The 20,281-nt window shown below is 38.9% G+C and overlaps 1 protein-coding gene across 1 annotated transcript; it reads left to right on the plus strand.

Moving 5' to 3' along the window:
• Positions 1-1,016: 1,016 nt before the first annotated feature.
• Positions 1,017-19,992, plus strand: JHY (junctional cadherin complex regulator). The gene is made up of 9 exons (XM_064524407.1): positions 1,017-1,418; positions 4,282-4,774; positions 8,959-9,069; positions 11,750-12,028; positions 12,128-12,375; positions 13,289-13,574; positions 15,440-15,520; positions 16,855-16,980; positions 19,175-19,992. The coding sequence occupies exons 1-9, from the start codon at positions 1,078-1,080 to the stop codon at positions 19,373-19,375; spliced, it is 2,166 nt and encodes a 721-aa protein (XP_064380477.1). The 5' UTR covers positions 1,017-1,077; the 3' UTR covers positions 19,376-19,992.
• Positions 19,993-20,281: the final 289 nt, after the last annotated feature.

Below are 20,281 nucleotides of genomic sequence, written 5' to 3' on the forward strand. Positions count from 1 at the left end.
GGGGGCGGGTGGCGGGCTGGGGGGCGAGGCGAGGGCCTGGGGGGGCCTGCGGGGATGGGGGTGTTTGGGGGCGAAGCGAGGCCCTTGGGGCCGAGGGGGCTGGGGGTGAGGCGAGGCCCTGGGCGGTGGAGGGGAGCTGGGGGGGCTCCTGCCCGGGCCTGCTTCCCTCGGGGGGCCGAGGGCCTGCCTTGGGGCGGGAGAGGGGGCTCCCCACGCAGGGGTGACGAGCAAGGCCTCGCCTCCGTTTGCGGGCACTGCCGTTTCCCGCCTAACCGAAAGGCACTTTCGCTTGCTAAAGTGAAATTCGGGGAACATAAATATCTGTGTTTATGCTGATTGCTCACACCGAATTACCCAAACGGTATGAGCTGTAACCTACTACTCATTTAAGTTTCTTTTCAAAGACACTGCCTTTTCCTTTCCTCCCAATCATTTAATCCCATGTGTATCCAATGGTGCAAGTAGCTTATGAAAATTTGAATGCAATGAAATGAAAACAAAATGATTTCCTTCCTAGATTAGGAATTGTTTCAAGATTCTTCCTTGTGTTCCCCTCTGACACCCCCACTTTCTCTCGGATAGCTTACATGTCAAGGTGATAACAAAGTAGGATAAAGAGAACACACAAAAATCTTTATTACCTCTTAGAAGTTTTCAGATAAAATTCTGTTACTTTGTCTTAGCTTTATTTTTTTTAATATATATAAGCCACTGTATACATGACTAGTTTTGCTACCACTAATATTTCAATTTAAGGCACAGTTCGTAGTAGTAACTTATGCATTTGCAATACAGAGACCTTGATATTAATTACTCAAAGGAAAATGAATATTCATAGTAACAGATGAGAGTGAAGAATTGTTTTAACTGTAGAAGATCAAATTCTGAGCTTAAGCCCATGATATTACCAGCCATTCCAGCTTTTAACAAATATAATCATTATCATACAGTGAACAACAACTTTGTTTACTCTCCTATTTTCCAAATGCAGGACTGTTGTATACCATCAGTGCAAAACACTGAGTGAATTCTTCACATAGAAAGTATATTTCAGTTTCTTCTCCACACATTTGCAGCATGAGTGAAAGTCATTCTCCTGGAAGGGTATTCATGCAACCACATTTTTATCCTGCAAATTTGAAAAGACAATCTGTAAGTGAAGGAGACTTAGCTGCAGCTCTGCGTGGCTCTGAAGAGTCTGATGGTGAAAGCCTTGCTCAGGAGAGACAATATCAGCTAGAACTCCAGCAGCGGATTCGTGAAAATGAAGAACTCGTAGGACTGTCTTCAGATGAGTTGGAGAGTGACAGCTTAGAAGAAGATAGCTTGGAGGAGACAAGTTTAAAAGAGCAAGAAGGAGCTAAGTGTGACACAGATCGATATACAACTGGAATGCAAAAGAATGGTAGTAATGGAAGGTAAGGCATAGGATTTTACTAGAGGGGTGTAATAGTTCTGACACTTTAAAGCTAAAGCCTACATTTCTCAGAGCGTACATTACATCTCCAAGACCAATTTTTATGGTCATGGTGCTAGTAAGGACCCCTAGGGACTAAGTGATACACAAAGTTGTACCGTTTCTTCGTACTCACATTCGTAATTATTACACCCATCTCTCCGACATTGCCCCAATTGTTTATTATCCATGCTAAAACACCGCTGTAGGAAGGAAAGGTGTAAGCGAGAACATCCCACACGTACCTATGCAGGCTCTCCACATCCTGGCTCTGGACATCACATACAAAGGTGATTGCTACATGCCTCTCTGCCTCTCAGAGAGAAAGGCAAGGAGGTAGGAAGTCTTGAGCTGATCTGTGCTAACCCTTACTCTTAGGCAGCGCCAGTAAGCTAAAGGTGGAGCATTTGACTGGTCTCCTGCTGGTAAAGGCCTGTTAAACGTAGATCCGCTCTTATTCCCGTCTGCTTGATTGAGAACCCACTGCAGTCAATGGAAGGAGTTCAACAACAGTAATGGGCTGTGGATCAGGAACTGCAGTATTTAGCGGTGTGTGCTGGGTGCTGTCTCAGGTCATGGACTAGAAGGTTCCTGAACCTGGGCTGTGAAAATGAGAGAAAGCGAAGACCGGTATTGACACATACTTTCTTCATTCCTTGCAAAAAGACCTGTGCGGAGCAAACTAGGCCACTTTGCGTAGGAAACTTACAGGCAAAATTGTTGGGTTGAATAAATGCAGTTTTGTTCTATAACTACATACATCTAAAATTAAAAATTTCAGGGTTACCGTCACCCTTAAACATTCTTTGAAAAGCATTAACTTGGTACATAAAATTTAATTTGCTGTCATATGCGTAAAAGGTTTAACACTGTTAAATTGGAAATAATTCTCAAGTTTAAAAGGATTAAATTAAACCTGAAGTAATAATAATGTGCAGTTTCAATTTAATTGTCTACTTAAAATAAAATGGCAAACAAATGAAGGCTAAATGATTAATAGCATGCTTTTATTCACCTCCTCAACAGGCAAAATGGTCAGTTATTGAAGATTTTATTGTGAGTACAAATGATGTTAATTGTACTAGAAACATGCTCTAATTTTTAGTAATTTTTTTGACTGAATACTATGCTGAATGTGAGGCTCTTCATTAAATGGAAATTTGATTTTATTTTGTTTGAACTTAGCCTAGTAAGTACTCAAATCTAGTCCATTAACCAGAGCAAATATCACGGCATATGCATATGAAACCCCCTCTCTACATCCATTACTAACCTCGGAATTTGAAGAGGAAACACTGCATCTGTTGTCTACATACAACACTTTTGTTGATGAGCACAGAGTCCATCTAACCTTTATATCAAGTTGGGGGGAGGAATAAAAGGTGCACTTTTTGTCTGCAGATGATTAGAGATGGAGGAGCTCTTCACACTCATTTTGTTCCAGCACGGTGACCTGGCCTGCGTAATACAATTGAGCTCCTGTGCACACATTTCAGCACAATAGAACTCTTTAAAATTATACTCTGCTATTTGAGTCATTACAATTATATCACATATTTCTGTACTCATTTCAAAAACATGGTCACCTATTTCTGTTTGCCTGTGGGTATCACAGCTATGAATAACAACGTTTTCACTGGTGTAAATCATCTGGTCTCTAATACACAGGATACCAGGGCACAGATGCTTACCTAGATTGATAGAGAAAGAGATTATTATTTAGGTGCCACTTACAATATAGGCACATATGTAACTACTCTAGAAAGGGTCAATAAATGGTTTATGGAAGTGTTAGTATGGTTAACTATGTCACAGTTTGGGGAATATCACTTTGAAAGGCTCACCATTTGTCAGTGCCTAAGAAACCAGGGCTATACTGCAGGTCCAGTTAAGCAAAAACAGTGTTAAAAGCTTTTTCCCCTTACTCCTGCCTCTACCCTCCCATCTCCTGGCAGCCAAGCTGTATATATCTGGCTCAGACAGCTGATCTTCCTCCTGTTGGATCAGATCACAAGTCATGAACAGACTCAACTGTGCTCTTTTAAAGGCAGCCCATCTTTGTTCAAATAGAGTAACAACAAATTGGGCATTTGTTTAAAAACAAACAAAAAAAACAAACCCACAAACCTTTCTGATTTGTCATTTTGTACCATAAATGCAAGGCGTATTTATTGAATGATTACCTCAATTACAGCCTGGTTTTTTTATGACAAATTACTTGAAATCTGTCATAGAAAGTTTTATTGAAATATCAGACTCTATATCCTGATGTTCCATAGAAATGAGAAGAGAGAATATAAATACAGAGCCTTAGGTTGCTCTCGCTTAGGCAGTCAATTCTGTTGAGATTTGGGAGAGGGATCTTACCACGAATACCACTTTTATTTCAAAGAGCAGAGTCTCTGAGGAGAGAGCAACACATATTATTGCGTAGATTACATCATTTTCAAGGACACAACAGAAGCGATAAGATGCAGTCATTTCGGCTTTTAACTGATTCTGTTAGTGCTTATAATTTCTCTTCTGAGTTTATGATAAAGATTGTATTCCACTGTGATCTGAATGTTAGACCAATTTATCATTCACTGATAAGGAAAATTAAAAAGGAAGAAGAGGTTCAGCATAATTTTTTTACTCAAAAAATGTTTGATAAAGTGGTTTCGATCCTGATCCTGCAAATGGTCGTACAAAAATGACTTTATACACTGAACTAATTCAGTTGACCGTGTTTGCAGGGTGGTTGTCATAGTCTAAGTTGTACACTGAAAAAAACTATAATTTATGCAATTTATACATAACTAATTTTGAGCTTATTTTTTAAATAGGAAACAGCAGTCTGTGGACAAATATTTCAATCTAAGATACGATCCTAATTGGAAGAAAGACATAGCAGAATTTTCTGAAGCAAAGAAAGCACATCAAGTTCCTAGAAGAGGCAGTGTGGAGTTTTCACAAGATCCATTTTACCTCCTTTCCAATGGCTGCCCAGAAGAAGAGAATCAACAGATGGCAAAATCACAAGATACATCCTTTGAGTTTGATACAGAAGTATTAAACTTTGATGAACCAAATGCCGTGGTCAGGAATGAACCTTTTAGGTTATATGTTAAAGGGAAGGAATCTGACGAGGACTATCATTTCAAAGATAGTCCCAGTACGTACAGCAGTGCTTTTTCTCTTCAGATTCAAGATCAACCAGAAAGAGCAAAAAAAGACTTTGTGGCAAAAAACAAACGGACTTTAGGATTAGGTAAACGCATGAGAAATTCTTATCTTCAATTACACAGTAAAAAGCAAGGAGAAGTTCTTCAAGAGCAGGTAGGAGATTTCCACACATTTTCTCATTAGTATAAACTGATCTACTGTCTGTGGTTAAAACAGAATATCTGCATGATCTTTCAGGTTTGCATGACAGGTAAGTAGATTTGCCATCTATCCTGCAATGGATAACTCACGATTTCCCACAAGTGTCTCGTCCGCCCTTTATAGAAGAATTGACACGTCATCAGTTACATCAGCCAGAGCAAAACTTACGTTTTGAATCTGCCAGTAGATGCTAGTAATGCACAGTAGTTGGATTTGGAGAGCCTAGTAGTCTTATGTTTGATTTATATTAAAAATTAAGTGGAAAGGTAGTTCAAGTTCCTAATAAACAATTTGTACATGAGTTTGTTGCTTTTACTTGCTCTGCATTATGCATAATGGGGGAAGGTGGAAATAATTGAATTATTACACTGAGTTGTAGCACAGAAAACTCCTAATTTACAAAACTGCTGAGACTTTGTTTCAAGTGACACATTCTTGGAGGCTAATGAACAGTTGACCCAACACTAGAGGGCATCTGCTGACTACATTACAATGAGTGCAACAGTGGACAAGCTCTTTTCTCGCAGAGCTATTAAGAGCACTTGTTTTTTTCAGTTATAATTTAGTTGACGGTGAAAATAATTAGTGTAGATTGATGCTAATTAAAGCTATGTTGATATGATTATGTTTACTATTTGGGGAATTCTAAAGATGTTTCATATGTAAGTATTGGAGCCAGGGATCAGAACTTCATTGCGTAGACACTATGCAAAGATACCTAATAGAAACAACTCTGTTAAAACCGGAACAATGTTATAAGATTCCCTTGCTGAAGTAGCCATGGAGACTGAATCCTAGTTTTCACATTCCTTGCTGTCTCCAGCAGAGCTGTGACAAAACAGGAGCCTTGCAACACATGCGTACAGAGAAGGTGTGTTTCTTTCCTCAGCAAGCTGAGATGCGACCGACATCAATGGTTGCTGTCAGCTAGCTTAGTATTCGCTGGGGGTAGGCAGAGGAAGAAGTAGTTTTCTCCGGTTCTTAGTCAAGACAGCCATTGCCCCATCTTGTTGGAGGGGTGAAGGAAGGCCTGATAGAAGCATCCTGTTGACCAAAGCTGGCCTGCAGGCCGTGATGTTCCGTTAGCAAACGCTATACACCACTGTCAGCTTCTGTGAGGTCATATGCACAAGCATGCACTGGAACTGAGACTTAAAAATAAAAAAATAGAAAAGAAGAAGAAGAGGGTGTGAAAAGGGATTTGATCAATCACCAAAACCCTCTGCTGCTGTCACCAGGAAGCACATCAGTGAATTCTTCCCAAACCCAAACTGTTCTTTAAACTAGTTAGTATAGTTGCCCCTGTTAAAAAGGACTTTCAGTATGTCGCTCCTCTAACTATCGGAAAACCAGCTTCTAGGCTAAACTCATTCACAGCTGGTTTGCTCTTGAATCAACACTGTCTGGGTGAAAGTCTAACAGTATCAGTGTGACTGGGAAGGGAAACCTCTTGGGAGACAGGAGGAAAAATACCATTCATGCTGTGGGTGTAACTGAAGAGGGAGTTTTATAAAAGGTCCTACAGCATCACGTATAGCTGCCTTACAGCAGTGAGTCCACAGTCTTAGTTACTCTGTTTCACTTGAAGTGAAGGAGAAGTGGTGTCCAAAGCCTTAGGCTCCAACAAGTTTACAGACCAGGAGACAGCAAGCACTAGTGAGGGTAACATGGTGCTCCCATGAAACATAGTGGCCCATCGGGGTTTGGGGGGAGGAAGCCATTTAAAAAGTATTTTTAGGTGGTTGTTGACAGCACACAAAGAAATCCAAACCTTGTCTCAAGGCTCATGATTCTCAGTTCAGCAGTTAAGTCTTCTATGTTAGGCCAGTTACCTCACCTGAAAAAATTTATCAAAAGTGCAAGTATGCAGAAAAGCAAGCAAGTCAGACATCTGCTGGAGCACTGGAACACATTCTGAATGCTCTTTTTCCTAAACTGGATTATTTTGAGCTTTGCAGGATGTTGAAGCTCTCTCTATTGATAGGATCACAGTTGGCTGACAGGTATTGTGGTTATGAAATAGTGTGTACATTAAAGTAAGTAAGTAGTTTACATACAGCTTTATTTAACTAACAAAGCATTGGGTAAAATATTTGCAGGCTTGTTCTTGCAAGGTTTACAGCTATTAGAGACTGCTATCTTTATGCACAGAGGTATGTACCAAAACATACCATAAATGTGTGTTGATCTGTATGTTTACTAATTTACACAGCATTTTATAAAACATCAAGTTCTTTGCAGTGTTGCCTGATTCTTTAAGAACCTGGTGATGAGTTTCTTTGACAGAGAGAGAGATAGAAAGAGAGAGAGGTAGCAGCCCAATCTAGCTCAGCTGTACTCAATATGAGTTGCTTTCCTACCTACAAGCCCCTTACTTCAAAGCAAGGAACATAATGTACAATTTTTTAATGGCTCTAGACCAAGGCACTCAGACTCTCTGTGCACTGCGCCTTACCTCAGTGTAAACACCTAATCAAGATTGCCTGCGCTTCAACAATAGCAGCCAAATGCAATTCGAGAAGCACAAGCCTTTGAAGTCCTCACTGCAAAGGCCGGTTTTCTAGTCTGGGATAATGACATGCCATGATTGCTGTCTTTGTTGTATCTTTTCAGTAGAGAAGCAATTATGGGCCTCAATTTAACAGAATAGGCATTACACAGCTTATGATGCTCAAAATGCAATTTCATTTGATCATTTTCTCAATTTGATTGGTATTAATAGAATAGTTCACAAAAAATGCTGGCAGAGGTTGTGTCCTGTTCCTCTTTCAAAGAGATAATGTAGAAGTATGCTTTACCTGCCCAGCAAACTATCAATACAGTGAGTCAGTTGGTTCCACCAAAAACATCTTCCTGACTGCAAAGCTGTGTCTAGCCACAGTTCAGGAAACCTATGTAGGAACTTGTGAGTTGTTAAGTTTTCTAGAGACCAACAGAATCTGCATCACCATTTGGTGATTTAGGGTTTAGCAGTGTGATTCACCTGAAATGTCTGCAATAAACTCTCCCTACCTTTTCCTAGTTCTCCCAGCCCAAAGATGTTAAGCTCAGCTCCCCGAAAGGATTAAACACTTTCTTCATGCCAATTTCACCATGATAATTTTCTGTTAATAATTCTCTTGGTCACAAATATCTTCTCAGTGTGAATTCTCCTGTGTTAGCCAGTGTCACTCTGCAGTGATGCATATATATATTCCTACCACAAGCATTGGCTTAGCACATAGTTATCTGTAGTCTCTTTATCATGAGGCTGTCTGACTGCACACAGATTTGAGGTCATACCTGCTGTAGTACTTAGCAGGATAATGTGGCACAACAGAAGGGGGGAAAAAGCATTCTTTTTCATGAAATTGTATAGATTGAAAAAACATATTGAAAAACTTGAGTCTCAAAAAATATTCTGCATTTAGTCATATTTACAAGGGTATTTATTGGCTTCAAAATATGTAGTGTCACCAGCCACCCTTGAATAATTGCTCAGGTTTGATTTCTAGCCATTGGGCCACCACGACTGTGGCCATATAAAGATGTTGTTCTTGTATGTGGGCTTGCTGTTTTGCACAAACTGTTTGATATTGCTGTCAAGCTATATGCATTGGATGTTTTGTTTACGTGGCTACTCCGTATACCTTTCTACCAACATTACTGTGTTTTGCCATCTTTTTCTTCCGCATGACTCTGTTGTTCAAGACCTTGCTATGGTGTATATCATCCATTAATGCCGTGGTACACTGGCTGATTGCCTGGACAATGGCAGTTGTCTGGTTGCTCTTTTGTTAGTAGGTACATCTACTGACTCCTATATAAATTGAGAAGCCCAGACATTTGAGAGTGTCTGTTACAAGTGGATTTCTATGCTGCATGCTTCCTGCAATTTTCTTTTCTTCTATTCCCTTTAAAAGCAGAAGAAATATCCCCTACTGCCATACTACTGTTACTTGTTTTTCTGCTTCTTTTTCATTTGATCTTTATTTAGCTATTCATTTTCTTCTTATCTATTATTTAATGCCTAACTTTACCATTTCAGCTTTACTAGGATACAAATTATTTCTCTTCTTCTTCCCCCAAGACTTTTAAATACTTTTATCCGGCCGGGCCATCTTTGTATGAGGCCATAAACATTCTTGCTTTTTTAGGCTGCAGATGCTAAAGCTGTTGATGAAGAACCAGTTCAGAATGTCCTACCATTTCAGAACACGAAAATGGATCCTGAAGACAAATGGTATCTGAAGTCACAGCGGCTCAAGGTTCCTTTTTGATAAAACATGATTGTTGAAATATATATGTAAAAACGTATCAGTTTGAATATTTCAGTCTGTAGGGCTCATTTCTTTTAAAATATCAATTACTGAATATGAATCCTTAGAGAATCACTCACTCAGATAATCCAAAAAAATTTAAAGCCTATGCTGCTTTATATATTGAATGTTTTAAAAACAGAATAGATCTCCTAATCCCAAGAAATTCTGAGCTTAAAGAATGGCATCTACCGAGGACATTACTTGGTTAACAGTAATGTAAAAGCGCAAAGTAGTACATGGTCATTTTTGATGGTTCATGAGGATTATGAGCTAGAACTTAACTACTCTTGTATTGCTTGTCCCCTAAAAGTCCAGTGAACATCAAGAGGTTACCGTAAAACAGAAAATGTTACAGGTAGAAGGACTTGTGGTGACCTCCTGCTTACAGTTAAGTCTATAGACCTGTTTTATGCTTGCCTTTCAAACCAATACAATGGATAGTCTTTGGAGCAGTAACAGAGGAGACCAGCTCTCATCACTGGTGAAAAAGCAAGCACTTCAGAACCAGAACTTCAAGCCAACTAGAATTATTATTAGCAAACCTAATTGTTATCTTTGTATCAAATGTATTTGAAGTAATTCAGGCAGACTGTTTAAATTCCCTGCTGTTCACTTAAGACTGGAAGCTGCACTTCTTGAAAGGGCAAACAAGATTTTATGCTGCTATTCATTGCAAGAGATTTGCTTTATATCTGAAATCTCAGAATGAAGGAGGTATTTTACAGGGCTGCTCATTCCATCTGAATGAGAAAACGTTGGCCTAGTCTCAGTTTGGCAGCAGTTCATACTTTCCACCGGTGGCACAGTATGCCAGAGCACTAATCGTTACTGCAGAGGTTGAGCTAACAAATCATCATCTTGGCACCAGGAGTCAGGATTCCCCAGTGCTAAAGCTTTCACCAAAACATTCTTCTCTATATGTGGATTTAATACCTACCATTAAGCAGTTATTCTGAGTGTGTACGCTATGTAGTGATTGCAAGTGTTGCTAACAAAAGAACCCTAGAGAGACAGGAGGATGAAATGGAGGATTTCAGTGCTGACAAAGATTAAATGGACTGGGAATGGGTTTGTACATTACCTAGAAGGAAAGCCATGTCTTTCCTGCAAAGGGGCAGCACCTGATGTTTTAATTAGAAAGTGATGCTTCTTAAACAAACTCCAGATTTAGAGTATATCTGTTCAGCTGAAGAGAGTAATCATGTTGTGCCTAAATTCTTAGTTAATTCTTAATTTATTTCTTAATTTATTTCTTATCATTTGGATAATGTTTTGCAGGACCTGCAGGGAGGAGTGCTTGGTTTAGAAATGAAATCATTCAAATCATTGACATCAATGTGTTTCTACTGTGTTCCAGTCTAGCAGAGTGTACAAACCATCTCTTTATGAAATTTACTACAATTTATTTTCATTAGAATCTAAGAAAACAGAACTGATGTGATTTTTGAAACATTTTCCCCAGGTGGTTGACAGTGAACTGCCACTTGTCTGAAGGATTAGAAATGAGTAGTCCTGAGCATTTAAGGCTGATGTACTAGCTCACCCATTTTTGCACCTCGTTCAGATAAAGCTCACTTAATTGATATTGCCAGGACATCATTTATCAGATATGGTCTGCATCCGTAAGGAGCCATTTTTATAGTGTTCCACTGCACAATTTATCTCAGGCCATCGAGAAGTCCCGATGCAGTATTATGCATTGCCTGTGCAGCACTATCCACTTGTGCAGCACCTGAAGAGAATCTGTGGTTCTGTTCTTTACTAGCGTATGGTTTTCAACTTTGGATTAACTCTAGGCCGGGCCATCATCTAGTCTAGCCATGAGCGTAATTTACTAAGTCAGGGTTAGATACGACCTGCCTGGAGTGAATTTGATGGCTCTAATCAGCCTTGTGCAAACTGGCCTAAGTCATGACCAATGTGCTAAGGAACTGTTATTTTAGTTATGAGGACCAATGCCCTACCTAAGTCTCTTTCAGGTCCTTCTATCAGGGCATGTTTTATTAATTCAAAACCTAAAACTTTACAAATGGCACAAAATGAGACTGTTCTCTGTACTGCACTAGACTTTGGGGCACAGAAGCTTTTCCTTTTACACTTCACTCTCTGCTAAGAGCTTGCTTTTAAAACAAGTTTCCATCCCGAAGCTCGTTCAGCCATATAAAACGTCACCGTAACCCCTTACTAGCTGACAGCGTAATGAGAGCATAGTTCAAACAGGTCTGGCTGGCTCCAGACATCCCAGATTTTTAAAAGCACTAGAGATTATATACTCCAACCTCTTCATGCATGTTCAAGGCACCACATCAACACATGTTCAAAGTTTAGTACATGTTCAGAACTCAACTTCACTGTAACTTATACAACTATTAAAGGGCCATCTGAAATAGGAATGCTGTCCTGAGTTAGAATCATAGAATAGTTTAGGTTGGAAAACCTCTTCTAGATGTAATCTAATCAAAACTTTAGTTAATCAGGCACAAGGTTGGCAGAATGCTGAGAAATAGCTACATGAAAGGTATTATAATAGGGAAAAATTACCCATACACTTGCAGATTGTTGATTTTAATGCACATATACAATGGCAACCGCTGAAATTCACCATACTTTTGATAACTTGTTTTAGGATCACCAAAATAAGCAGCCTCAGAGAAATAAAATAAAATCCAACCAGAGTCTCAAAGGGAGAGCTTTCCCAAGAAATGATAGCCAACAGCCACCAGGAAGACCAGCAGAATCAAAGTCTTGGCACCACAGACACCTCCAAGTATCAGAATTTCAGACTGCTCCCACACAGGCAGCAGAGCAAGACAACAGCAGTGCACTGCAGAAATGGCTATGTCCAGATCCTTCTATTGGCCCTGGTACTACTCATTTAAATAATTTCCCAAATTCAAGACATTTTGTTAATCAGGATTTTGTCACATCTACCTATCCTCTTCATCCAACACTGCATAGATTTAGCCCGGTAGAGTTCATGTTTCCTGCATACACCAGTGGGGAGAAATATCATCCTGGTCCTCCAAACAGACTTCCACATGATCAGCAACATTTATACAATCATGCCATTTTACCACTTTTTCCAAGAAATGACTGTACCAGTAATCTAGCACACCCAAATCAGAGGAATAATTCATCTATTTACAATGCTAATTTTCAAGAATTGTTAAAGGATCAAGTGTCACCTCAGGATTGCAAAAGACACATTTACGCGGATAAAAACTATCACAACTATGCTATCAGTAGTTTATGGTAAGGATAATCACAATATTATCATAAAGCTATGATGCCCAGATAAATTAGAGATGGACAAAAAATAAGTCCAAAGTATTAAGGTCTTACGTGATATATCTATCGCTATAGATTATTGCTAACTTATAGATTCATTATTACTATTTACTTTTAAAATATGTTACTGGAAAATAACGTTTCTATATTCCATGCATTCTTGCAGGCAGAATTTTCTGTGATTGAAAGTTTCCCTCGGAAAGACTAGAAGTGAAACTTAAAAACAAGTTCGTAAAGAGACAAGTGCATAAGCTAAGTCTAGTGCTACCTGCAGAGAGTTATATCAAAACCTGCCTTCTGGGGTGAATGTCCAGAGTCACTCCAGTGCCTGTTCTGGGTTGCCACCCAGGTTTTAAAAGTCATCGACCTTTGCCATTATGGGTAGCCAGAGGTGTTTTTACTGGTTTGATAGTCATTCTAGGCATACCATATTACCATAGAAGTCAAAAGTTTTTGTGCAAAAATTCTGAGAAAAAAGTTTGGACCCTCTTGACATGGAAAGGGCATGAACATCTAAAATCAGTTATGCAGAATTTCACTTGCCCTGATGAAAATGAAAGTTTTATTTTAAATAGGCAAAGAATTATTCCTTTCAACTCTTAGCAGGTCTGATCCAAAGCCCTTTAAAGGCAGTTTCCATTGACTTAAGCTAGCTTTGCATCAAGCTGAAAATTTCCCCATCTATAATTTTTCCATTTAATTTATACAGTCTCCATGCACTTGGGTGTAAGCAAAGGAAGTCGTTGCGAAATTCCCATGTTTCCATCTTCATGTTCCCATTATATTGTCTGAGCGAGGATGATTCTATATACAGATTGCCTGTTGAGCTATCAGGTATTAACAAATGAAGATCTTTTTTATGTCTTTCTTTTTTGAGGCCTTCCCTCTCTTCTACTTATAGTTCACCAGCAGCCCCTTGTCCAGCTTCCCAACTTATGAAAACCATGGAGCAACACCACCAAGAAATCACTTACTTGACAGAAGCTCACTTAGCTGACAGGCACTTCTTCAGCCTACTTCCACCTATAATCCCACAGCTGGAAAGTGGTTCAGAGCTAAATGCAGAGAGAGGTGAAGGAAGTCAAGTGAAAATAAGCCGAAGCAACTCGGAAGGATATCTGATGCAAATGGAAAAGCAAAAACAGCTTAAAGTCAACAAGAAGGTAAGAAAATAGACATGGATTGGAAGATAGTTTTACATTTGTTTCCTCCTCTGTTTAATATTTTTCTGTAATAACCCAAAGGTCTTCACACAAAAAGGAGTAGGGACTGGGAACTATTTTGTTTTCATAGAGTGCAAACTGACACACAGTAACTTGCCTGGAGCACTGAAAACCAACAAACTACGGTGGAAACAGACACTGAGGTTGAAGGTATTTGCTAGTAATTTTTCTGACCACATCATTCTGATCTCGAGAACGAGGCAATTCACCATCGCCTCTTCCAACATCACTTTCAGACTTGATTAGCTCTAAGAACACACAGAGCAGTGTTTGTCCTTTAAGTTATTCCAGTGATAAAATGATTTAAAATAAAGCTATTTGTATAAAGCAGCAGGTAGCCAGGCCTCAGATCTGAGCAAACCATTATCCTGGTCATGCCCATTTGCTAGCCAACTCAAATCTCTCGGTTTCCAAGGGAATCAAACTGAACAACACCAAACTTAGAGGATTTACAAAGCTAACAGCATAAACATTATTACAAGTCTGCTGACAATCCCAATGTGGTCCTTATTAAAATTGGATTCTTTTTGTCTTTTCTGTGTGTCCAGATTTCATACTGTACCCAGTTAACACAGATGCAGTGGAGCAGCATAGATATATCCCTGTGTGTCCATGACAAATTAAATGTTTAAGAAGTTAGCTCCATGTCTCAGGGCAGACAAGCTAAGCTGGAATAATTACTCATGTGCTTCATCTAGGAGGCAGTTTGTGTATTGCTGCTTGAATGACTCTAAGAAGAATTAGCTGGATTATGATAGTAACTGCAGGGCAGATTTCCTTCCCTTTCTGCTTCCCTGAGTTCAAACCATTGTTTCTGTTCTGCATTTTCAGTAGGTTTCTCACACTTCGTATCTGAGGAATGCTATGGAGAATAGGACTGTTTATGTCTCACAGAACGATCCAGCTTTTCACGATAAACAAATGCACCAGTCATACTCATCGTATGCACATTTTGGCTTCCAAAATACATGAGGAGTGTGAAAAGCCTGATTTTGTTGTATACAGCAAAATGATTAACTCTCCTCAGGACCTCCAATTAAAAAAAGAGGTGTAAATATATCACAAAATAGGAGGGATAGCTGACACAGTGAAACATCAAATAGAAATTTTAGTGCATAGATTTAGCTTCTTTATAGTTGAGTTTATCTTGAACATGTCCTTTGTTTGAAAAAAATGCATTTTTTTATTTGCACATAGATGTGTGTGTGTGTGTGTGTGTGTGTGTGTGTGTCTGCACTACTTCATGATTCTAGTGACATCACCCATCACTCATCTTCCTTTTTGCCTACGCAATTGTAAAGCTTTTGCTATGCTGCAAGGCAGGTATTTTTCAGCTTTCTGTGAGCAACTGTTTTCAACTACATTGCAATTTTGAGAATGAAGAAAGGTTATTATTACAATAATATTTCCCTGTTCTTTTTTTTATTGCCAAAATCAGGTATTTTTCCCTGCTTCTCTTATAACAGTTTCTCTGGAATTTCATTCTAGTAAGTGTCAAATGGGTCCCTTTAAGCTGCTTAAAAATAAAGCTCAAGGAAGGTCATTTTTGATGGAGAAAGTATTGCTTTGTAATTTTGATGACTGGCAATTATCTACCTAGTTTCAAAGGAAAGATGTTGTAATTTGATTTTTGCAATTAATTCAATCTTTTTGATCACTTACAGTCCATGAAATGAAACAATGCCAGAGCCAAGGTTGAAACTGGAACTTGAACTCTTCTGTTGGGTGTCCACTACAAGACTTGTCTTAATTATGCTCTCTATGAAATCATATAGAGGAAAATCTCACTGCTGTTTGTTTTTCAGCCATATAGTTCAAAAGCCCACGGGAATCTGAATGTGAAACTTGGAGGCCTTGGACCTGACTATGAATCAATGAAAGAGAAGGTAGGTGGTCCCCGTGATATGGTCTGCTTTTCAGTTGTGCCAAGTGACATTAGATAGGGGAGAAAGGCAGTGAAATCACTGCTGAGACAGTAACTTGTGTTCGTCTGGTACGTTATGTCCTTGACTCACAGTCTAGCTCAAGTTCCTAAAGGGAAATTCAAATAGAAGGAAAGACGACTGTATTGTGGAATAGTTTCAGCCCTCTAGTTTTGTAGTCCCAGAAACAGGGATTAGTTCACAGAACTCAGCAGAACTAATTGCAGATCATGAAATCACATACACAGTCATGTGACTGAGTTGCATTATCATTCCCAGTGCGGAAGTTAGCACAGCCTAACCTTCAAAGTGAAAGCGAAAAAATATAAAAGTAGTGTAAATGCAAGAGGTAAATAGCTGGATGAATTTTACTTACTGTTAAGCAAGTGTCAGGTATTACCCTGTTGAAAAGGAAACGGATTGTTCAGAATGAGTATCTGAACAATTAGCATCATTTGACCTGTTCTCTGCTAGTAAGGAGGTTCTGGTAGCAGTTGTTTATCTGAGGTGTTACCAGTCATATCCTGCATGCTTTGAGACCCTAGTCATCAGACAACAGGTGCTTTAGATGGCATTCTTTATATAAACCTCATAGGACAGCAGGAAGCAAAAATGATAAAATGATCATCCTGTTGGAGTAATTGAGAAACTCTTGTGATTTCTTCAGCCTTGCAGCAAGTGAAATAGATTAGACATCTCAAATTGGAACGGATGGAGTGGTGCATAGTGCATGGTTCTGTGCATCTTTAACACTTTCGTAACACTTATGTAGCCTGTCATGTCAACAGAGTACTACTGCCTTGACAAGAAAATAATTGACATTCACTGGTAACTGGGGAGAGACAGAGCACACTGCTGAATTTGAGCACAATGAATAGTTGGAAATATAAAAAGATAGGATATCAGTTAAATAAACAAAGCAGGTCATTCAAGGCCTTAAAAGAAAGTACAGAGATTTTAGAAGTCATTGCAGAAGTGGACATAAATTAGCACAGCCATTTTGGAATGAAACTGATATACTGAAGCAATCACCTGAGAATAAAGATGCCATCTGCTGCATTTCCATCGAGCTCTATCGTAGATACAATCCAAGAAAGAGCTCTTGCAAGTGAAGAGTGACTCAGAAAACAGTGTTATTTATCAGAAATTTCCTGATGTGTTCTGCTGAGGAATGATCAATAGTATAGCCAGGTTAAACAGCAACAGGGGGATAAATGGAAGACTTCCGTGGCAAAAGTGTTTCATTGATGGATCCACTGAGACATTTAATTAACTGTACACTTTTTCCCTTTTGTCAGAAAGAGAAGTTAAAGCAACAAAAGGAATATGCAAAGCAAATTAGGGAACACAACATGAAAAGCCTTGCTTCTGTTCAGAGGTTGCCTACAAAACCCAAGGTTACATCCTCAGTGTCAAGACAAAAGGTAAGAAGAGGGTCCTTTTAAAATGCGTGCAGGGAGAGATCCCAGACTTTGCATAAAGAAAAAGAAAAGCAAGAAATGTAACTCCAAGTATGCTAACATCGTTTCTCCATTTTGATTTTTCTTTAAACAACACTAGGGACTTCTGCTTCCATAGGACATTCGCAAGTACTCATCTCTGCCTCTCTTCTGTTATGGGTACAGATGTTTATCAAGAACTGCGTATTTTTTCTGAACACAGCAGCAGTGTTCAGTCCATGCAGTTCTCCATCTGTGCTATCACCACTCAACTTGGCCTAACTAGCTAGGTGATATTTTCCAGGAGGAAGAGGGGTGTGGAACAAAGAGGAGCATGATCTCCATGAGCAAGTACAGCACATGCTCTGCCTCACAGCAGCAGCAAAGGCCATACGACCTGCAGAGCAGAGCAATCTTCTTGTTAGTCTGTAATCTACCTGCCTGTCAGTCCCACTCACAAACTCCTGTCACTTCAGTTGCATAGCTACAGTAATTGGTCTTATTTTTCAAGCCTGTACAATGTTGCCTTCGCTTTCACTGCCCTTCAGAAATAGCCCAAACGAGTAATGTCTGATGACATGACAGTGCCATACATAAACAAAGGGAACACTGTTTTGCCTTTTTCAGACAGTAAATGGCATATATTCCATCAGACCAGTTCTTCAGGAGCTCACCTACCAGGTGCTGAAGGCACACTAACAGATATTTCTCCACGGGGATGAATGAGAACTGCTTACCTCAGAAAAGAACAGTTTTGGAGTTTAATAACAGTTTAATTATTCCATTACTTGTTCAAACCTCACATAAACCACAGAGAGATGGAACTACACTCTTCAGATGTCAGAAGAGCCTTGGATTTTTGATTTGTTCAGCCCCTTCAGAAGACTTGCCTGACTGTCTCTTTCACCAAGAACATGAGATAATGCAACATCCACTTGAGACTTTACAGGTGTCTCTCAATATGTCTAGCTGAAACACAGATACAGAAAGACATCCTAGTTTAAACCAAGGTGCTGTCAGTTTCAGGATTTCTCTAAGACTATTCCCACTCCCTGTGCAAGGCAACCTTGCAGGTTTCATACATCTTTCCACACTATTTGGCAATCCTCCAGATATCTGCTTTGCGTACCTCTTTCTACATGGCTCTGATCAGCTTCAGTGAGGCACAAGTCAGTTCTAGATCAACCATTTGAGTACTCACATTTTTCTTTTGTTTTTGACAGTTAAGACTATCAGGCAGTAGAGGCTAAGCTGTTTCAACAGAGCTTACAGACTTCTTGTTTGCACAATGCAGTCTCTGCCTCCTTCTCACATGCATATGTGAAAGTTTACCTACTTGCTGCTACAGAAATGCATACAAGGACAAGCGTATGAAAAACAAAACTGGTCTGCCAGTGTGGCAAGTGCAGTTCTTCAGGATGTGCTGTCCCTGTCTATACTCCATTGCTGCCCTCCTTTCACTCCTTATGTTTGTTCAGCATAGACACATTCAGAGTGCCTGCAGTAGAAAAGAATTAAAATCATGGTTTATTTCACACTGTTCTTCATATTCTCATTATTTTAAGTGTGGCTTCTGGACAGACTAAGTGTTACTAGTAAAGAAATTTCCAGCCACAATACAGTGTGCATTGTTACAACAGAGCTTGAGGTATTTTGTGAGAGGTAGCTCTTTGTTTTCCTCTAAACGAGTTATCTGTTAAGGGCTGGAATGTTTAATACCATCTTCACTTGTTCAGAAAACCTCTCTTGTTCAGAAACATATTACCTTTGAAATTAACTAAAAAGAATTTGGCAACGATTCTATGAAAGCAGATTCAAGACAAGGACAAGAGCTTAATGAAATTAAAAATCTTTATGTTTATAAACATATTAGACTAGTGATGCATTTTCTTTTTAAAGTAAAAAGCTATTGAAATCTAATGCTTCATTGTGTAAGATGAGCTCCGGAGGGGAGCGTCAGAATGCAAATCTCCTTGAGGTGTGTTGTATTGCACACTGCAGAGGTCTCCTGCAGAAGCATCTAATACTGAACACTCAGATAAACAAGATGGGGATTAGGAGGGCTATTAATTTGACTCGATGTAGAAACACCTAAGTTTTCTTGCAGTTTAGAAGTCTCGATCAGTTATTCTTTTAAGTTTCACAGTTATCTCAATCTTCATATTTTTCATATTTTTAGGCTCTGGAATATGCTAAGAAGATTCCTAGACCAAAAACTTTTACAACAACACAACCAGATGAAGAGGTGAAAGATGAAAGAGTTCCGTCACAGATTTTAAGAGATCATTTACCTCAGATTGCATCCTTGGAAACTTTGCAAGACAGACATGAGAAGGAGAAGCAAGTTGTAGCTGCTTTCAGAACCCTTCATATCTTATAAGTAATTTGAAATGATTAGGGATATCTTCAAGGCAGAAATTACGTGAACTGTTTAATTATGAGCTATTACTACCATGTGTTAATCTACCATCCCACAAAAATATAAGGTGGTCTGTATTTTAATAATTTTTAAGTTTTAGAATCAGTTCTAGTATACTGAATTTTTAAAAATGTCAACAGTTGCATGTGTAGCATTTTAAATATGATCATCTGTGTTTCTGGGGTTTTTTGTTGGTTTTTTTTTCCTTTAAATCGTCTGATCTAGCAGTTGCATCTTTCAGATTAATCAGTTACTGGCCTGTCACAACCAGATCATTTTTAAACATGCTGAACATACAGGCATCTCTATGAAACATTAAAAATAAACAGTCTCATTTGATGATCTTAATGCCACCCATATTTCTCTTTTTGAAGTGCAGAGGAGACTTTGGCAGACTGGCCAGAAAGAGAGCTAAAAATAGTCCATTGATGGTAAGAAAGAGAGTAAAAACATGCACCAAATATATCAATTATGTAAAGATACATTGCTAATTATTCAACTGTTGCTCTGTTATCTGTTAGTGAATCATTGTCACAGCAAGGCCAAAATTTTGGAGCTTCACCGAGGACAAGGAAATGCAAACCAAGTACTGGCTGTTCATGCAGACAATCTGTTATTAGCCAGAAGCTGTTGAAAAATACATTGAGTAACTGAGGATAATTGAGAGCTACATGTTTGAGAGGAAACAGTTTATAACAGATTAAATCTATAAAAATAACAACAAACAGATGGGTTTCTTATGATGGTTCTGTTTCTTTAACTTAGTAAATTATGAATTAAGTCAGCATATGGAATCTGATTAGAAAACACAGCAAGGGAATTTTGAAGAAAACACCACTAAAATCTCTTAGAAAATGGGCCATTTAA

This window comes from Dromaius novaehollandiae, chromosome 21 (genome assembly GCF_036370855.1).
Source record: "Dromaius novaehollandiae isolate bDroNov1 chromosome 21, bDroNov1.hap1, whole genome shotgun sequence".
Lineage (NCBI taxonomy): Eukaryota > Metazoa > Chordata > Aves > Casuariiformes > Dromaiidae > Dromaius > Dromaius novaehollandiae.

Coding starts and splice junctions, on each gene's coding strand:
- JHY (XM_064524407.1), top strand. CDS start 1,078: ATGAGTGAAAGTCATTCTCCTGGAAGGGTATTCATGCAACCACATTTT. Junction 12,029..12,127: donor TCCCAAATTCAAGACATTTT/GTTAATCAGGAT, acceptor ACCAGTGGGGAG/AAATATCATCCTGGTCCTCC. Junction 15,521..16,854: donor ATGAATCAATGAAAGAGAAG/GTAGGTGGTCCC, acceptor CCCTTTTGTCAG/AAAGAGAAGTTAAAGCAACA.